The sequence below is a fragment of the Leuresthes tenuis genome, unplaced genomic scaffold (genome assembly GCF_036924035.1).
Source record: "Leuresthes tenuis unplaced genomic scaffold, fLeuTen1.0.hap1 SCAF_16, whole genome shotgun sequence".
Taxonomy (NCBI): Eukaryota; Metazoa; Chordata; class Actinopteri; order Atheriniformes; family Atherinopsidae; genus Leuresthes; species Leuresthes tenuis.
The window spans coordinates 9,940,121-9,957,828 of record NW_027325370.1 but is presented as its reverse complement, the minus strand read 5'-3'; the positions used below and the strand labels follow the sequence as shown (position 1 = coordinate 9,957,828).

Genomic DNA, 17,708 nt, shown 5'->3' with positions numbered 1-17,708 from the left:
GAAATGTCCATCTTAAAGCCACCCAAGTTCCTCATCTCCCCCGCCCTCCGACAACCAAGATGCTTCAAGACTGTCAAAAGCATTTTCCACAAAGCTGAGGGGAGGCCAAGGAAAAAAAAGGACCTGCCACTGTCACATGCATGCCTGCGCGTGCATTCACAGTCGCGAGGCTGTCAGGTAAATTAGATCTGAAAGCTGACAATTTCTGACCATATTTCCTTGATTATTTCAAACAAATGCACACCAGCCGCTCTAAGGAGATTAAAGTGACATAAAAGTCCCGAGTGGGAGGAGGGAGGGCAGAGAATCCAGGTCACCCCCATTTGTCCCCCTGCCTGACAGCAGCTATATCGCTATCCAATCCAATAAAAGTCCCCCCCCCCTCCTTTTGCTTTAATTAATTTTACAGCTAGCTTGCTTAATTACTTTCAATCAAAATCCTCTTGCCATCACAAAATTAGAAATGGTTCAACTCCATTAGTCTAAATTCTTCATTTACATACACAAAGACTGTCAGCTCTTGCTAAGCAAACGGCCTCCTGCTTGATGAGATTGTTTTTTCCACACACTCTATCACTCTCTCAGTTACACACATGCATGCGACTGTGGTGTTAATTTTTCTGAAGGGAGAAAAGTAGCATTAAATTATTTGAGCCACTTGCTTAAGAAATTCTCTGCCTAATCAGAGTTCAGGTAAGCTGTGGTGCACATTGGCCAAGGCTCATCAACAACTTGTGAAATTGATACAACATCCACAACCGTGTCAAAAGAAAACTCCTTGAATTCAAACAATGGGGCACAAAACAAATACTGCACTTTAGAATAAACTGAATTAGTACGGCTATGGCCTTGTAAATTAAACTAAGTAGTTTGTCCACTAACCACTTACACTTAGTTCCTTAAAAATCTGACTGTTTTGTAGCAGGGTGTCACTAGTTTTGATTGGACTGTGGAAGTTAGTGATGCAATACAGCTCTACGGTTGCTGGACAGAGCAACTGGATTTTTCAGTGTGATGAGGGCCCATGCCCTGTCGCCCAATCACTTCAACTTGGCACGCAGGCATCCTCTCCATCACGCACACACTGCCTAAGGCCTGCACATCATCAAGAATTAAGGACATGCAGATAGGGTTTGTGCACTGACCAAAGTGAAAACCCAAGCACACCAACGCATGCATGTGCACACGCACGTACACTTAACACTTTATACACACTCCTAGTGCCATAATTACTGTAGGTCCAGAGAGGAGGGCACTGAACTGGTGTAATGCACACACTGCTGCAGCACCCCAATACAATATATATCAACACTAAACCTACATGCTCGTCAGTTGTTTTTTTTTTGTATGTGTTCATATGCATGGCACTCAGCAGAACCAGTGCAAACACAACATTAAAACAGGCATATACTGTCTTGAAGTTGCTTTTGTTTTACTAAAGAGGAGGTGAAACATGTAATCATTACATGTAGAATTTCTGAACTGGGAACTTGAATAAAAATCCTAAAAAGTGACTAAACATTTGAAAAAAAAAGAAAAAGCATGCATATATGTGTGTGTGGCTGATCCATTATGGGCTGGCAGCCTGAGCACAGTAGATCTGACCTGGCCCCTTTACTCCATGACTCCAACCTCTGGTTTTCCTTGCCCTCTTTAACCAGTCCCCATTAACTCTGTTAATTATCCAAATCCATCATTCTTGGGGTAAATGAAGACTGCCTCTTTAATTCAATTTAATAGGATCATTTTCCAACTCACGTTCACTTTAGCCCCAGCTGCCCGCCTACTAGTCCCCCACTGTGTCTCCCCCCACTGTATCTGTGACTCCTTTGGCTGCGTCTTCTCTGGTCTGGCTCTCTTTCGTTGGTGGAAGGGGAGGGTGGTGAGGGGCTGGTGCTTGATGGCAGTGATGGACCGACACGCTGTTGATCTCCCATGTCTTGTCTTGGCTCGGCTGGTGGCAAGCAGCAGTTCTGGGTTCCCAGTCTGCTGTGCGCACTTCCTGCCTGCCGCACACAAACACTGACACACACACACACACATGCTCACAGTACCAGCCATGTTCAGCGGGGCTTAGCTAATCCTGTCACATCAGACCACGTTGGCTGAGTTGAGGTCTTTCGCAGCACACCCCCTGACACACACAGACACACACACATACGACTACTACCTCCACACACTTTCACTGATTCCTCTTACTCACTTTCGCTGTCTGTCTTACCTTTGTTCACTTCACAAAGTAATGGGGTGGCTGACTACTGCATGCAAGCTGTGAGGCGGTACAGGGGACACATCTCTGTGTATTCCAGCAGTATAAGTTGTTCCAATCTTATGACTAATGTACACACAAGTAAATATTAGGATATAGAACACAAAGAAATTATAATATTAAAGTTTGAACTTTTACAATGTGAACAAGTAAAAACACAGTTTTATCTTTTTCAAACGGATATTTCAGAGACTATTTCAATGACCGCTGCTTAATATAACACTGGCATGTCACGTCACCAAAACATGTTTATAAAATAGACAAATGTATGAGTATCAAAACATTTTTTCCATTTTGCCAGGGTGTCTTAAATTCAAAATTCAACCAAGATTAACATATGCTGTGGCTTACAGAGAAATCTCTGTGAATGTTTTTTTCAGTGAAATTTTAACCATTATTCACATAAAACCTAAATATAGAAAACACAATTAAATTAATGATTGCAGTTAAAAACAAAACACCAGTGCTTTTGAATTCTCTTTAGAGCCAGTTAAATATTAGCTCTTCACATCCCATTATTTGGTGTGAGGGTAAAAGTGCCCCCATTTCCACAATATACTCCCCAATCTCTCAGGACTAAATCCACTCAAACCCACACATGCACACAGTGTTCCCTTTACAATTTTCCCAGCTCTCATTTGAGACAGACTCTGGGAGAGTTTCAAATGATTTTAGCCATGATTTAATTTGGTTTGTTAAAGGGTGATGTCAGCACAATGGGAGACGAGCCTTTAAATCCACCACATTCACCCAAAATGCTTAGATGAGATAATCATTGGTGACGTCTACGAAAACACTTATTATATTTGCCCATCGCCTGGCTGAAGCTGTTAAAACTCATCAGTGTTATTCGCTTTTTTTTTCTCTCTCTCTCTGGGAAAGAGAAAAGAAAATAGCTCAACTTATAGTCAAAACTGTCTCTATTAAAGAGACAGAGCAACAGTGTTGTGGCAGTGGAAAAAGTTCATAAAAGGAAAAGACTGGGCACAGGGCTATCGGGAATCTACTCAATACTCATTTTGTTTGCACCCAATACTAATTAAATAAAACATGTACAACTTCTTCATTGCTTTTACAGAGATCAACAGTTACATAGAAGCTGAAGGAATATGATATGCACTGTAGTTACCTATAATAAGATACTATAGAATGCCAAAAACTTTATAAAAGAGCATTTTTCTTGTCCATTAATTTGAACACACAAGTTGAAGAGGCTTGGTGCTGACAAGGTAGTAAAGGAGATAAGAAATGGATCAACGTGAGCCTTTCTCATAGCTTAATTTATTTTAAATCCAAGCCTATTTACACACAGCACACAGGCCTTGTCAGCTCCAACTAGCATTGAGATATTTAAAAGCATTAATGCTGCACAGCGGCAGCCTGAATGTGTATGACACAAGCTGTTGCTGTAACAAAGCCAGACAAAGCCATCAAGGCTACAAAACCGTTATCATGAACTCAGACAGCACGATAATTTCACAAATTAGAAAATCTTAACTATGAGAACAGCTTTAAAAACTGCAGTGAGCTTTAGAACAAAAAGAGTGCTACATTCCTAATCTGTAAATTCAGTACATCTTCAGTGCAGAGCTAACCCCTCAGAGGCAAGGGTCAGCATATGAAACACACAGGTTATCTGCCTCCCGACAGGATATCCTCATGGATCAGCAGCGGAGGCCATGTTGACCCGCCCTGTTATTAAATAGGCTAATCTGTTCAACATGTCAATGTTAGCACTTTTAGCTGCGATTAATAAAAGAAGACCCCAGGAGTGCTGTGTGTGCTTTTTCAGTGCCCCAGGTTGTTTTCATTTGGTTTATATTTTTAGTTGTTTTGCCGTTTGGTAATTCAACAGTCCTTTCTTCTCCTATTAGCATAAACAGTGTTAATTATTAACTTTGTTAAAAGAATAATTATCATGTATGAATCCTCTGTAGTAGCTTTTGTGTGGTTTTTCTTTTACGCCACTGGCAAAAACTCACTATGGCATTGCAGGAATCATTAAAGCAAATGTAACTTTATATTTTATAGATACGGAACAACGCACACGTGATGCCAGATTCTGCGGCCATTTAAGTGATGCTTAAAATGTATGGCCCAGTGGCTTTCACAGGCTGGTAGTAATAGAGCTGCTCTCTAACAGACTTGCTTTCTAAGTGCCTGGTGCTGTGTCTTAATTTGTAATCTAGTCAAACCAATTGTCCGCTAGCTAAAAAGGTCACAGAGACAATAGACTACACAGCCTCCCACAATGTAGAGAAAACCCAGGGTGTCTTTTGTAGCTTTTTAACCAAAGATGTAATTAAGACACCTTCATCTTCAGGGGTGAGAAGGGCACCAACAAGCGTCTGCTGGAAACACAAAGAGGAACTTCACATAACTGGAAACGTACACTAAGACAGAGTATTTTATTAGAGGTGAAATTCACCAGTCTCCACTACAAAGTTTAACCTCTGAAGATAAGATTACCTGCTCATCTAGTCAGCTTGTGATTTTATAGATTGTGACCAACAACTGTGGTATAGAAAGCTTGTTGGGAAGAACTGAGTGATGCAAAGCAACGCAGGAGAGGCAGAGGGGGGACTTAAAGGACGTGATTTATCTGGGCTTGATTGCGTGTTAATCGAGGTTACGTGTATTAAGTGGAATCTAATTGGAACAGACACTGGCAGTCTGACAGATCGACATGATGCAGATGGATTGAAGGGGGGAGAGAAACGAGGAGTGAGTGAGACAGAGAAAGGAAGAGGGAATGGAAGAGAAGAGCACAGAGCAGCCGAGAAAAGAGAGAACAACAGATGCAAATGAAAATTTTCTTTTCTAACACGGCCAAACAGAAAGAGTTTTATGCTCCCAAACATTAGAGAAAAACCGACGGAGTCAGTAAAACCACAAGAAAGAAGACCCTCTGTTGGGGTAGCTTCACGTGCATCTGATGATTGGCAGCTGATGAAACGTGAAGAGGGGGACACACACGAGTGGGATTTTGAGTGACACGACACAGTGCTGAAGTTGCCCTCCCCCTACAGTTGCCTCAAACATTCATTTCTGGTTTATTGGAAATGAGGGGAAAAAAATACCCCTGCAAAAAAACACAAGGTAAAGAGGTCAGGTGACAGCTGCCGGAAAATTTCTCACCTCGAAGAAGGGACAACCAACTGTTCCACCGATCTTTCTAACTGTTCCACATGGTCTTTCTGCTTGTCCTGACAGGCAACAACTGTTTCAAAAGCCTTCTCCCAAAATCTGAGGTATTTAGCTAGTTGAATGAATGAAGCTTTCATATGTTACCAGAGTAACAGATCATAAAAGGAAGGCCACCTGTTAAGGTCAAGCAACTGCCACCACATAACTAATATCCCACAGTCTCTGTGGACAAGAAAGAAGAACTTTGTTCAAAGAGTAGAAATAAGATTTGAAGATTAAAATACAGTGCTGCAAATGCATAATTTCTGTTATGCCATTTCTTTGATTTGGTCAGTGTGGCTATAATTGGTGACGGGGGGATACAAAGTGTGAGTGACAATTATGGCCTCAAAGCAGCAAATAGCCCAAGAGCAAAAACGACTGTCACAGTGTCATTATATAAATCAGGGTTAGAAATTCAACACTTCCAAACAAAAGAGTCACCTCTTCTTAAATCTGACCAAAAACAAAAGTGACAATGAAAAATAAATGTTTCAAGATACTAAAATGTCAATGAAATCTGTGAAAAAGAAACCAGAGAAAAAGAGGAGTAAGTAGAGTGGAAAACAGGTAGAGAATAACTACTGTATGAACATAATTTAGCATGGTTAGCAGGACACTACAGCACTCGAAACTTCACTCATCAACACAAAATGCCTAAATTGTTCCCGACATGATCCCGTCATAGCACAGAGACAGGGGAGTTGCTTCGGTCATCCGTTGATTTGATCCATTGTGACTGTTACACTAATGGCATTAATAAGGGCAAAATTACTATTTTGAAACTGAATTTTCATCCTCTTCATTTGGCTAATCTTGTTGCCTTTCTCTTCCTACATGAAAGCCCACTATGTGTGTGTGTGTTCCCATCATTTAATGGCTGTAAGGTTATCTTATTTTTCCTGGCTTGGTGTACTATGTTGATGCATTGCAACATTCTGCATAGTTAAAAACAACAAGATATTTTGATTCTAATGATATTAGATATTTTCATTCAGCAACACGGATAAAAAAAAGCCTTATTTAAAGCTATAACTTTTTTAAAAAGCCTAGCATCTTAGGATATGAAAAATAAAATTACTTCTGATGAATATGTGAGAAGCCTGTTTAAGAGAAATCAAAAGAAAGTCTTTCAAAATAAATGTCTTCTTGAACTTTGTATTTAATTTACTCTAAACTCACTGCATCACCACAAAGACTGTGTGTGCATGTTTCCTGCATGTTTGTGCTGAATATGAGTATGCATGTGTGTGTTGAGCCCTCATCAGCCTCTAACATTGAGAGGAATGACACTCTGTGATCAAGGACATGAATTGCTCATTGATTTTTAGGGGCCAGCTTAACTATCCATTCCAATTGATTTTTAGCTTTGCTGGGTGTGCGAGTTATGGCAGTTTTAATGTATCATCTGTATGTGTACTCATCACCCACTGCAAGAGGATTTACAATAGTCTGGTGAAAATGCATATACAGCACCATGTGCAAATGAACAACTGAGACTTTATCTTTTTGTCTTCTTTTCTATTATAAATTCCAAAGATCAAAAGCCATAAAATCTGCTAGGTGAAGAAAAAAAAAACCTTTAACTTTCTTTTTCAGAGCTTAGCCACTATCTCCTTCGGAACTTTGTAAATGATCTATCGGTAACAGAACACTTTATTTTTTCCATTGTAATGCATTAATGGAAAATAAAACCAAAGCATGTGAATGAGCTGTAATCTCCTTAATGCCAATCAGCGGCAGTTTAGAGCATTCATATCCATTTGCAATAGCTACGCTTTGCAGAACAGAGAAAATATTTCAAGAGGCCTCCATTCAACACAAACAGGCAAACCACAGCTTTGCCACAAACTATGTAGATACGCTCAAAATGCTTTTAAGACTTTTTTGTCTTTCAGTTCTTAGCCATTTTCTTACCTTTAGTTGTGTACTGCCATAATCACTCATATTACCTCAAATTAACAATTCATATAAACTATTAATAATCAATGATTTGATGATGTAAGAAACAAAGTCAGAGCAATGTGATCCAAAAGGCAGTCTAAAGTCATCTGTCAGGTAGAAAGTCATTAAAATAGGGGCTCGTTTTCCTGTACCCAGCTTAGGTTTCATTGGGCAGGGATACATTTCTATTCTTCAGCAAAGGACTGTGCTCTCGTATGATATCATCTCTTTTAGAATATCACTCTCAATAGCTTGTCTTTTTTGTCTTTTGTGTTTTTCTCCAATTCAAATTGCCCTTTTTTTCAAATGGTTTGGGTGAAGCGGTCCTCTGTGTGAGGTAACTGCCTTTTGTTCAGAGAAAAAGGACTGCATAAAGCACACTTTACTCCATCCTTTAAAAAAAACAAGTCTGCTTAATTAATGTTTTACAAGTGCTGCTGTATTCTTAGTAAAAAAAAAAAAAAGCCTCTATCAAAGCCGGCAGGTTCAGATTACGTACGCTAATTGAAATTCTGAATTTCTAAGCCAACTTCTTTTTTCCCCTGCTCACACTCTTTCTCCCTGCTCACACAATAAAGCCTTGCGTTTTGTAGTCCACAAATGACATCAAATCATCTAAGTAATATGGGCTTTTCTTTTTTTTTTTCCTGTATTCTAATGTTCTGCTGGTGGGTTCATGAGACAGCTTAATAAAGCAGTAAATGCTTGGGGAAGCCTGAGAGCCTACTGTGTTCATGTGTATGTGTGTGCCTATGTGCACACACATGCTCTCATGTTTTACCTCCACCAGGGACCTCAAAGCAGGAGGCAAAGCCTGGTTCCACACACTCAAGCAGATTTTCCAAAAGAATAAAGCAAGAATAAAGCCAGTGAACAAAAGAGGATGACTAATACTGAAACTAAAACCAAAAACTAAGACACTTATCTCATGGGTTGACATTGATAGAGCCTATATTAATGTGGCCTGTGCGGAACGAATACAGCATAATTCACAGGTTATACATGCGTTAGCTGCAGGTGTGGGAGCAGGCGGATTGAGGCTGCATTTGGACCAAATGGCCCAATGGGGGAAACATAGGTTTCCTCACACTGGTGACAATGATCTAAGATGTAGTTGGAGACTGGATCAACTCGGATAACGAAGAAAATCTTTTTTATCTCAGTTCATACATATGTTAGCTTCAAAGGGAAGCTTTCAACTTTTCCTGACATCACTGTTTATCTTGCAAGGTAACTGTAACAGGTGATTACATAAATTACAGAGTTTAAAAAAATGTCATCCTTGATAACCTTTGTTCTGAGTTAATGATTGCAGCAAAAGAAAACTGCTTCTCTTCCTTTCTCCTTTATATTCACCCAAACTCCCTCCTTTCAGCGGGTTATTATTTTATTGTCTTGTTTTGCAAGCATTATAACTTTGGATTCTTTTCCCAAGGTCAACTTCTAGTGTGCCACGAGGCATATTTACACATGGGGCTTTTCAGGTCAGTTACATTGAATTTACATCAAATATTTTTTGATAAGGGATGTAAAAGACCTATAAACCCAACATCATAAACAGGAGAGGTGTAGCTGAAATAAGGACAAAAGATCAACGGCTGAATTTTTTTCTTATCGTAGACACGTTAATGTTTTGGAGTCAACTTGTCACTCCCTCCCACTCAACCATCCCCCCATACAACCCCCGCCTCTCCCTCTCTCTAAGTAGGAGCATAGACTTGTTAGATTTAGTCCAATGGCTTCCCAGTGCGGCCCGCAAAGCAAGCTCTTGTTTCATAGAGAAGTACCTCCCCTGTTATCTCCCTAGCACTATAATCACTTAACAAAGACTTGGGCATTTGCACAAATTAAAACATCAATAATTCATAAGAGCTTTTCAGTTTTGAGTGATAGTGTCCCTGTATTGGGATGAAATAACCCCTCTAGCAGTGGAAAAACTCTTGCTCACCATCCCGTGTCCCACAAACAACTTAAAGAAGCCACGGCCTGGCTTTGAGCAACAACCCCCTCTTCGTTTAAGCTGTGGTGAGCATTTGGGATCTGCTTTGGTGACGGGACAAAATGGCTGGGTCTGAGTGGGATGCGGAAGTTGTTTTAAAGCAAGAGGCGGTAAGTGGTGGTGGTGCATCAATGCAAACAGGCAACACCCTTGAGTGGCGCAGCGTGGCATCCTTCCATAAACAACACCACCGCTGTGTCCCCGACATTTATGATTTGTGGTCAGAACGGCAACACAAACCTGATTCTAATCCAAGTCTGCGTGTTTGCTCTATCCTTGCATGGCTAAATCTGCCCAACCTAGTCTCTTATTTTCCCAGATGAAAACACCAGACGTTTCATATGGTTGTCGAGGAGAGCTTTGCTTAAAGCAAGTTATATGAGAACATTACATCTGGACAAGGATGTGAAGGGCGGAGGCATCATGGGAAAGAAACTTAGTGACACTCTTAAACCAGGATGCTGTTCAGGCTACTGTTTAATTTAGAGAGAAAACCTCCTTCATATTTATTACTGCAGTTGTGACTGAAGTTGCGCTGACTATGGAGGAGTTAAGTATCATTATTGGACTAGTAAATCCATGACCAGTACCATTCCAACACCAATCGAGGACGAGCCATTCTATACAGATGGCCTCAAGGACAATTAGCAGTAATGATTGGTTGCCACATAAATGAGGGAAATTCTATTTGCTGCTGCACTTGCTGATGATCACACACCAAATGCCTCTGACAATAATATGGATGGCTGCTTTAAGCCTACTTGTAAATGCTGGTTAAAAACGCACTGCATTGAAAAAGGAAAACACAATAGGGAAAGGTTGAACTTTAAATCTTCTGCAATCATCACATTATTATGAAAAATAAGAGACAAACATCAGTGTGATCTAAAATATTATCTCTTCAATCATATCCTTTTCCTCAGATATCTTCATTTCCCCCTCCCTTCTCTGTCAGTTAGTCTGGCAAACAATCCCCTTGTTAGCAAACTGTTAAGACAGCCGCTTGGTATACAAATTGCGCTCGACCAAGCGAATTTGTTTTGCAAGGGTGACCTGTTTAATCATCTCATTTTCTTTGGCGGACATTTATTCATCTGGTTTCCACGGTTACAGAGAACATTAAGGGGCTACAGTAATAAGGCTGGAGAGTCAAACAGGTAATAAAAAAATTAACGCCATTTTCCAGCAGCCGAGGACAGTGGGTGAAATGAATCAAGGGAGAGGTGAGAGAAGCAGCAGGGGGAGCAGGAGGGTTGGCTGTGTGATGGGGTGGGGGCTCCAATATTGTCCAAACAATAAGTAGTTATTTTACTCTGTAGATCAGGTGGTGCTGTTAGGGACACGTCACTTTGGGCACAGAGCAGGAGAGATAAAGCTTTTAACATGGCCCTGCTCCTTTTTTTATTGTCATTTGGCGATTGCATATCAGAGCAATTTAAAAGTTAGCCTGATATATTTATCAACTTGGCTCTTTTTTTTATGTCTCCCTTGGTTCCTCTAAGATAATATACACTACTTGCGATGCAACGTGTCAATAACATGCAAGGGACAACATGACATTTAGAAGCCCTGGTGAGAAATGTCTTGTAGTCTTCCCAAGTTGAATCATGTTGCTCAGTTTTTCAGATGACAACAGCAGAGAAAAAAAGAAAAGCAAAATAACCTTCTAGATTACAGTGTTTGTTGCTCTCTATTACAAACGGTGACCTACACACAAATTGAGGGAGCCCGACTTCATGCCAAATATAGAAAATTCCGGCACAATAGGGGGAACAGGTGCTGAGGGCCCATAGAAAGTGACGAAGCCGAAGAGCTGGGTGTCTGCTGAATGCCAAATAAGGCAGTGAGACACGTTGCACCAAGGCACAAACAACCTACTGTGATTTTCTAAGTCTGATGACTGCTACAGATTCTTCCCAAACTGTCTTCCCTATTTTAAAATACTCTTCAGGATTGTTTCTCCCCGAATAATAACTGAACAAGAGAAAACAGGCAACAAATTTTATGCATTACTCATTTCTCCACTCCTTCCAAAAGTATGTCCGATTAACAACGCAGCTTTGACACTCCTAAAATATGTACAAAACGTCTCAACCTCGCCGTTCATTATTTAAATCGTCTGGTTTAACCTGTATTTGGGTATTTTACTCTGCCAACACCTGTCCCCCACCCTTGTAAAAAACAAAGCAAATCAAATTCTTTCTTTGTTTGCTGTTGAGTTCCTTGGCTATACATCGTTGCTGGGGTGGCTCCGATGTGACTGAGGCTGGAGAGGGAAACACAACTGCTGGCACAGAGAATCTCTCAGGAGAGAGAGGGAAAAAGAGATGTCAGTCGAACCGGTCTCACGCGCATACACACACACACAATGTAGGGGACGCACTCTTAACATCAAAACGCTCGCATGTCACAAGGAGCACTCTCCTCTCCTCTCCTCTCCTATACGGCAGGCAGAATCCTAGAGAAACAAACTCATCACACACGGGGTGAAATCCCCAAAAGGAGACGGCAAAAAGGCTAAGTTGGGGCTCTGTAACTGCCAACTGTTCTGCTAACAGCCTCTTAACAGGTGTGGGCTGTAGGACCATGTAATCCTATCAAGTTACAGAGAAAAAAAAAAAAGGAAAGAAATCCGGTAAACTGCATACTCCTGAGCTCTTCCCTTCTCTCCCCCTCTTCCCTATCTTTCCCCCTCTCTTTCTGTTGTGACAGAAACGAACAGCTGGGCTTCAGATTTATCATGTACAGACAGTAATTATTGCTGGTGCTGCCTGCTACCGACCCAAGTGAATAGAATGTCACATGAAAAAAAAAAAAAAAAACACGCAGCAGAAGGGGAGCTGAATTTGAGGGGTGCCAGGTTGGGGACTGTGTGGAAGATGTGTGACACAAAAGGCAGAGCAGGGCAGTGTTTAAACGTCACCACGCTCCTGTTTGCAGTCAATTACAGTTGAGGACAGGGGTATTGGCTCTGTAACTCTGCAGTGCAAATATTTATCGCTCATGGTAAAGGTGAAAAAAATGGTTCTTGTGTTTGTTTCAGATTGTTTTCTCTCTCCTATTATCAAAGATAAACCCAGACGTTACACCAAGCTCTGGATTCCTGTCAAAGAAAAGCTGACAGAGAAATGAAACTGAGAAATTTGCTCAACACTAAAAAATGACGTCAAAGTGAGAAAGAGATAAGCTTCAAACGCACTCTTCTCTTGTCCTTCATTTAAGGTTTTATCATTCATGTATAATTAACTAAGCTTTCCAACATTAACTGTTCTACAAAATAATAAGGAAAAGCTGTTGGTATTGGACCACACAAACTGTTTTATTTGATCACAAACCAGTCTGACCCCACCTGCTGTATTTACCACACAGATAAGAGGGTCAGGAGATAAACTATGCATTTATTATCTGTGTCAATCACTGTTCTGGTCATTAAATAGTTAACCCGCTGTAACCCGCCTTTCCTAAACATCCAGCAGAATGTTGTGGTCTGTCACATTCCATGCCCCCTAACCTACGTACGGGCTGGTTCACACCTTAAAGACCCTCTGCCACATTTAAAAGGATTAGTCACCATATTTTGTGCGGGCTTAATCTCTCTTTCAGCTGGCCTAATAAGTGCGCTTCGATAAGCAAAGCATGCAAATTCATTCATGGCCAGTTGAGACCATGCTTTCAGACAAATGCGCTGAAGTCTTCCATTCTGCTAATTACCTCTTCATTTTCCCTTTTTCCCCTCTTATATAGCATATCAACAACTAGAGATTATTCTTTTCCCTGACTTTGCATGAAATTATAATTTCATATGTAAGATTAGGAAATGGAAAGAAGTTAGTGGAATCTTCTCCCCTGACTCTACACACAAGCATACATGACACGGCAGTCAGCTGTGAGATTAAAGGCAGGATTTTTTCTGCCTTGGTTATGCAGCCATTGAGAAGTAAAAAAAAAAAAAAGAAGACAGTTTTCATTATTTGGTGGATTCTGAAACTTTACAAATCTTTTTCTTCTTAAGGGTATAATTTGTATTGTCTCACTTCATCTCTCAGATTGCATAATTAAAAAGGAAATTTCCCCATTCCCCAAATTTATCTATTTTTCATATTTTCTTGTAAAACATTTGGAAAAATACAGATTATCTGTGATATTAAAACCTGATCCAGTTATAATTTTAGATAATAAAGGCAATGAAGACCCAGGGTGCAACCTGTTTATCATTCTGGAATATTTCTTCGCGAAGTATTAATTAGGCCATTACTCCAGATTGGTGACGGGAGCTTTGAGGTTTTAATTAGGTGCTGGCCACTGCATGAGTGCACAGGAGCGAAGAAAGGGGGTGGTGATGCCACTTGCCTCGCTCCTGGCCCATATCAAGTAGCCCTGAACTCTTTGGCTTCTGTGGCAAGATGCATGGCAGCCCACGTGCATCTGGAGTTTATTTGATCATTTGATCTCTGATGTTTCCTTTTCCTGCCGGTACAAAAGAGGAAAAAAAGAAAAAAAAGAAAAGAAAAGGCCAGTTGGTGCGATTTGGGTATTAAAAGATGGGGGTTAAGGTAATTATGGTGTTGGGTTGTTTGTGTCTGATGACGGGGCACATGCTCACATACTCAATCAGGACTCAGCTGTCCCTCTCTTTCTCTTTGCTCCCCCACAACACACACACACACACACCTCCCTGCCCTTGTCTGCTGTTGTCTGTGTCCCCCCTTCTCTACCCCATCACTCTGCTAAAACCAGGCACAGCACACACACGCACAGCCTTGCGCAACATCAATCAAATACTGAGCGGCCCATAAAACTACACAAACATGTACGCTGCCATTAACTGCTGTATTTGACACTTTGTTAAAAAAAATAAAAATAAAATCTGATGAAATTAAAAGAATTACTGTCGGAAAATTTTAATTGCTTGCTGCTTTACAGTTTTTTACATATGAGTTCACACTTTTAAATAAAATTTCTCTTTTTTTGTATAAAAAAAAATCTAATTAAATAGAAACCTAAATATCACATTTCATTATTCACACAATCTACTATAACCTAAAAAACTGTTTTGTGTCATTACATTTAAATGCTAATGTTCATCCCAACCAAAACGTATATTTTCCTATAATTCGAACAAGGTCTTGAAAAAATAAATCCTGAGAATGTGAGTGTTTTTCCTGGTCGACAAGGCGATACTAATCACCTCGTTGCTGAGAAGCACTCTTCCCTGACAAGGCTCCTTGGAATACAAGGATCCCCCAGGAGAAATTGGCATGAAAGAGGTTAAAGACAATGACTCGCATTTTTTCCCCTCCAAATGTCTCCCTGTTAAATTTATTTCAAAACTCTGTTAATCTGCTGTACACAACATTTCCATTAGCATAGCCCAGCCCCCTAATAAAAATTCCGGCTAGTTTAATTAAAAAATGTAAATTTACTGTCATCCAAGGAGCAGCAGAAAGAGGAGTGCAACAGCATATTTTATTGCTTAAGACATCAAATTGATTCAGGTTATTGCCAAATTGTGATAAAAGGTTATTGAGGGCCTTCAGACCTGAGCTTGTTTTTCTCCCTCATTTCATCCAGGTTTTGTGGAGGGCCGTAAATGATGGAGAAGGCCACAAAGGGTTAATGAGACAGCTCAGTGAGGGAGAAGGCAATCAACATTATGACTCATAAGAGAGGAGAAAAACATTTTCCAAGCTGACGAAAAGTTTGAAAGTAGGGTGTGTCACCATAACAGTTAAACTTGTTTGTTGTTATTTCAAAAGATAATGCAGGACACCTGAAATAACCAGACATAATACGTGAGCCCTAATGTCTGTCGCATGTGTTTGTCAACTGCTGTGGTCACAGTGGACTGCTGGAGTGCTTCTTCTCAGTTAATAGGACGCAATGTTTTTTTATTTTGTACATGTACAAGTTAAGGTAGTAGTGTCAAGAGTTCCGTAAAGCTATAGAGAGCAATAGAAAACATAATGAGGGGGATGAAAATAAAATCCAGAGGTACATAAATGAAAAGTAAACGTATTAAAAATAACAGCCTGGAGCAAAGCCTGTCTGAAGTATGAATTACACATTTCTTTCTAAATATTTCAAATACTGTTGATGGGTTTTTTTTGTTGTTTTTTTTATGACAGATCTTTCTGTAATTCAGAACTCTTAAAGTTCCTCTTCGAAAATATCTCACTCAAAAATATCCCAACCTTGGCTAAATTCTACAAATTTGAAATAATGCGTTTCAAAAATAGGTCAGATAAAAGTGATCAAAGCAAAACAGAGGCCACGATGTCACAAAAAACAACTTTTGACTTTCATGTAATATCTATTAAAATTATGACATGTACAGGGAGTATTGCACACACGATACCACGCAGTCAGAAAATACACACATACCTACAATTCACACAACAAGGAAGTGTGGCCCTAAAAATATGACTTATTTTAGAACTCACGCAAAAATGTTCTTACAAGTAAAGTGGTGAGAAGCGTGATGATTACAAGATGCAATCCAGTTACAACAGGACCAGTTTATCTTTCTAAAAGTACGCACACAATGGCTGTGGTAAACCTGGCAGCTGCAGGTTTAATAAAATCCCAAACAACCTTCTTCACATGTGAACATTCATACAAGTACTGAGCTCTGAGAACAACCATATTAGATACCTTAATTGATATCGTGTTTGGGAATATTTTTATCATAACTGTAATCATTTTCATTTGTCAGAATGGAAGATTTTAATTCAGCAATACCTGTGTACTGTGTGCCCACTAATTAGAGGTACCTGAAAGGTGTTAGCACTGCTCCTGTTCCCTTTACATGTGTGACAACACAAGCAACACAACAGTATGTTTGCTTTGTCCCCTTGGCAACAAACCCTTAGGCCATTCATGCTACCCTTACGGCATTGCCAGTGCCTCTGTGGGTCAAAGCAGTACCTGGATTTCTGTACAACTAAACACTAAAAATGAAAGTAGTCAATGGTGAAGGGGAAAAAATACGCCTGACAGGAGTTGTACCGGTCCTAGAATAAAAACATACCCTGACAAGAGAAAATGAAACTTGCTTTGTGAACTTTCCTCACATGTGTGCTGCATGTAACACAGCGTCATGAGCCGTGTGGTAGAGAAGTGGCAATCATATTTGATATTGCAGTCACCTTTAGGGACTGTCAAAGAGCTATAAATAAGGGTGTCGCAACACTTGGGTATACGTACGCACTGGCACATAGTTTAATCATGAACAACTTCCCTTCTCTGTATATTTAGTCAGAGATAAAGGCACACCTTAAACAGTCAGTTAATGAAACATATCTGACAAAAGGTAGAAAAGAAGAAGAGTACTCACCATATTCAGGGAAGTCGAAGTTAAATCCTCTCAGACATGTAACTTTCATAATATTACTCAACTCTGTTAGAAAGTCATTCGAATGTTCGTTGGTGGAGGGGGAAATAAAGCGGAAAAGTAACTAGATAAAAAAAAAAGGCTTCCTTCAATCAAGCACTAAACTCCTTGACATGTAATCTGTCAATAGTTTGTTGCTGAGATAATGCCGGCTGCCACGAGCGGATTTGATTGGCAGCTTAGGGTCTGGCCCCTCCTTCCTGTGGTTTGACGGTATGGGGGGGGGTAGGTGAAAGAATATGGAGCCTCCCCCTTCGCTGCTCTCGCTCTCTCTCTGTCGGTCTCTCTGCTCTGCTGCCATACACACACAGACACACACACACACAGACCAAGCTGTTGGTGATGTTGTCTGAATAGGCTGATAGGAAATTATGGCAGAGGGACCGGAGCAGTTTTTTTCTCCCTCCCTCAGTGGGCTGGCCTTTCCATCTTTGTGGTCTTCTAGCCTTTCAACTCTCTTGGGGTGGAGCCTCCACTGCCTCTATTCAAATGAGGGGAGAACTACACTTTACAGAAAGGGTTATGTGGAGTAAAAGACTACACGTTTGTTAAAATATATCATACTTTTATTGATTTGAAGCTTTTCGACTGATCATTCAAATGAAATACAGTGTAATAACAAGTAAAAGCAGCACCATAATCAATTGTTTGGTGTATAAGTGAAAGGATATTTTGATGCAATTCGCACACTTATAGAATCATAATCAAATGTGCAATCAGTAAAAATGCACAGTCCTATCAACTCATGTCTTTTGAGGCACTGAAAATTACAAGAATATTTGAGAAAAATGTCACTTTAGCACTTCAGCTCGAAGCAAATAACTCTTTCACTTCTCTCACAAAACAGAGATCTTCTCTTTTTCAGTACTCTGTAGTTTACTTTTTTGCTCTCCCTCCCGTAGAGAGCACTCTTTCTCCTT

General features: G+C 40.2%; 1 protein-coding gene across 2 annotated transcripts in view; it reads right to left on the bottom strand.

Annotated features, from left to right (window-relative positions):
* The window catches only part of casz1 (castor zinc finger 1), a 70,969-nt gene extending 53,822 nt beyond the window's left edge, over positions 1-17,147 (bottom strand). For both annotated transcript variants that reach the window (XM_072366221.1, XM_072366220.1), the window contains exon 1: positions 16,732-17,147. Coding sequence is in view for 1 of the 2 variants with exons in the window: in XM_072366220.1 (XP_072222321.1) it covers positions 16,732-16,780 (49 nt within the window). In the remaining variant the exon portion in view is untranslated. The remainder of the gene's footprint in view (positions 1-16,731) is intronic.
* Between the last annotated feature and the right edge of the window lie 561 nt (positions 17,148-17,708).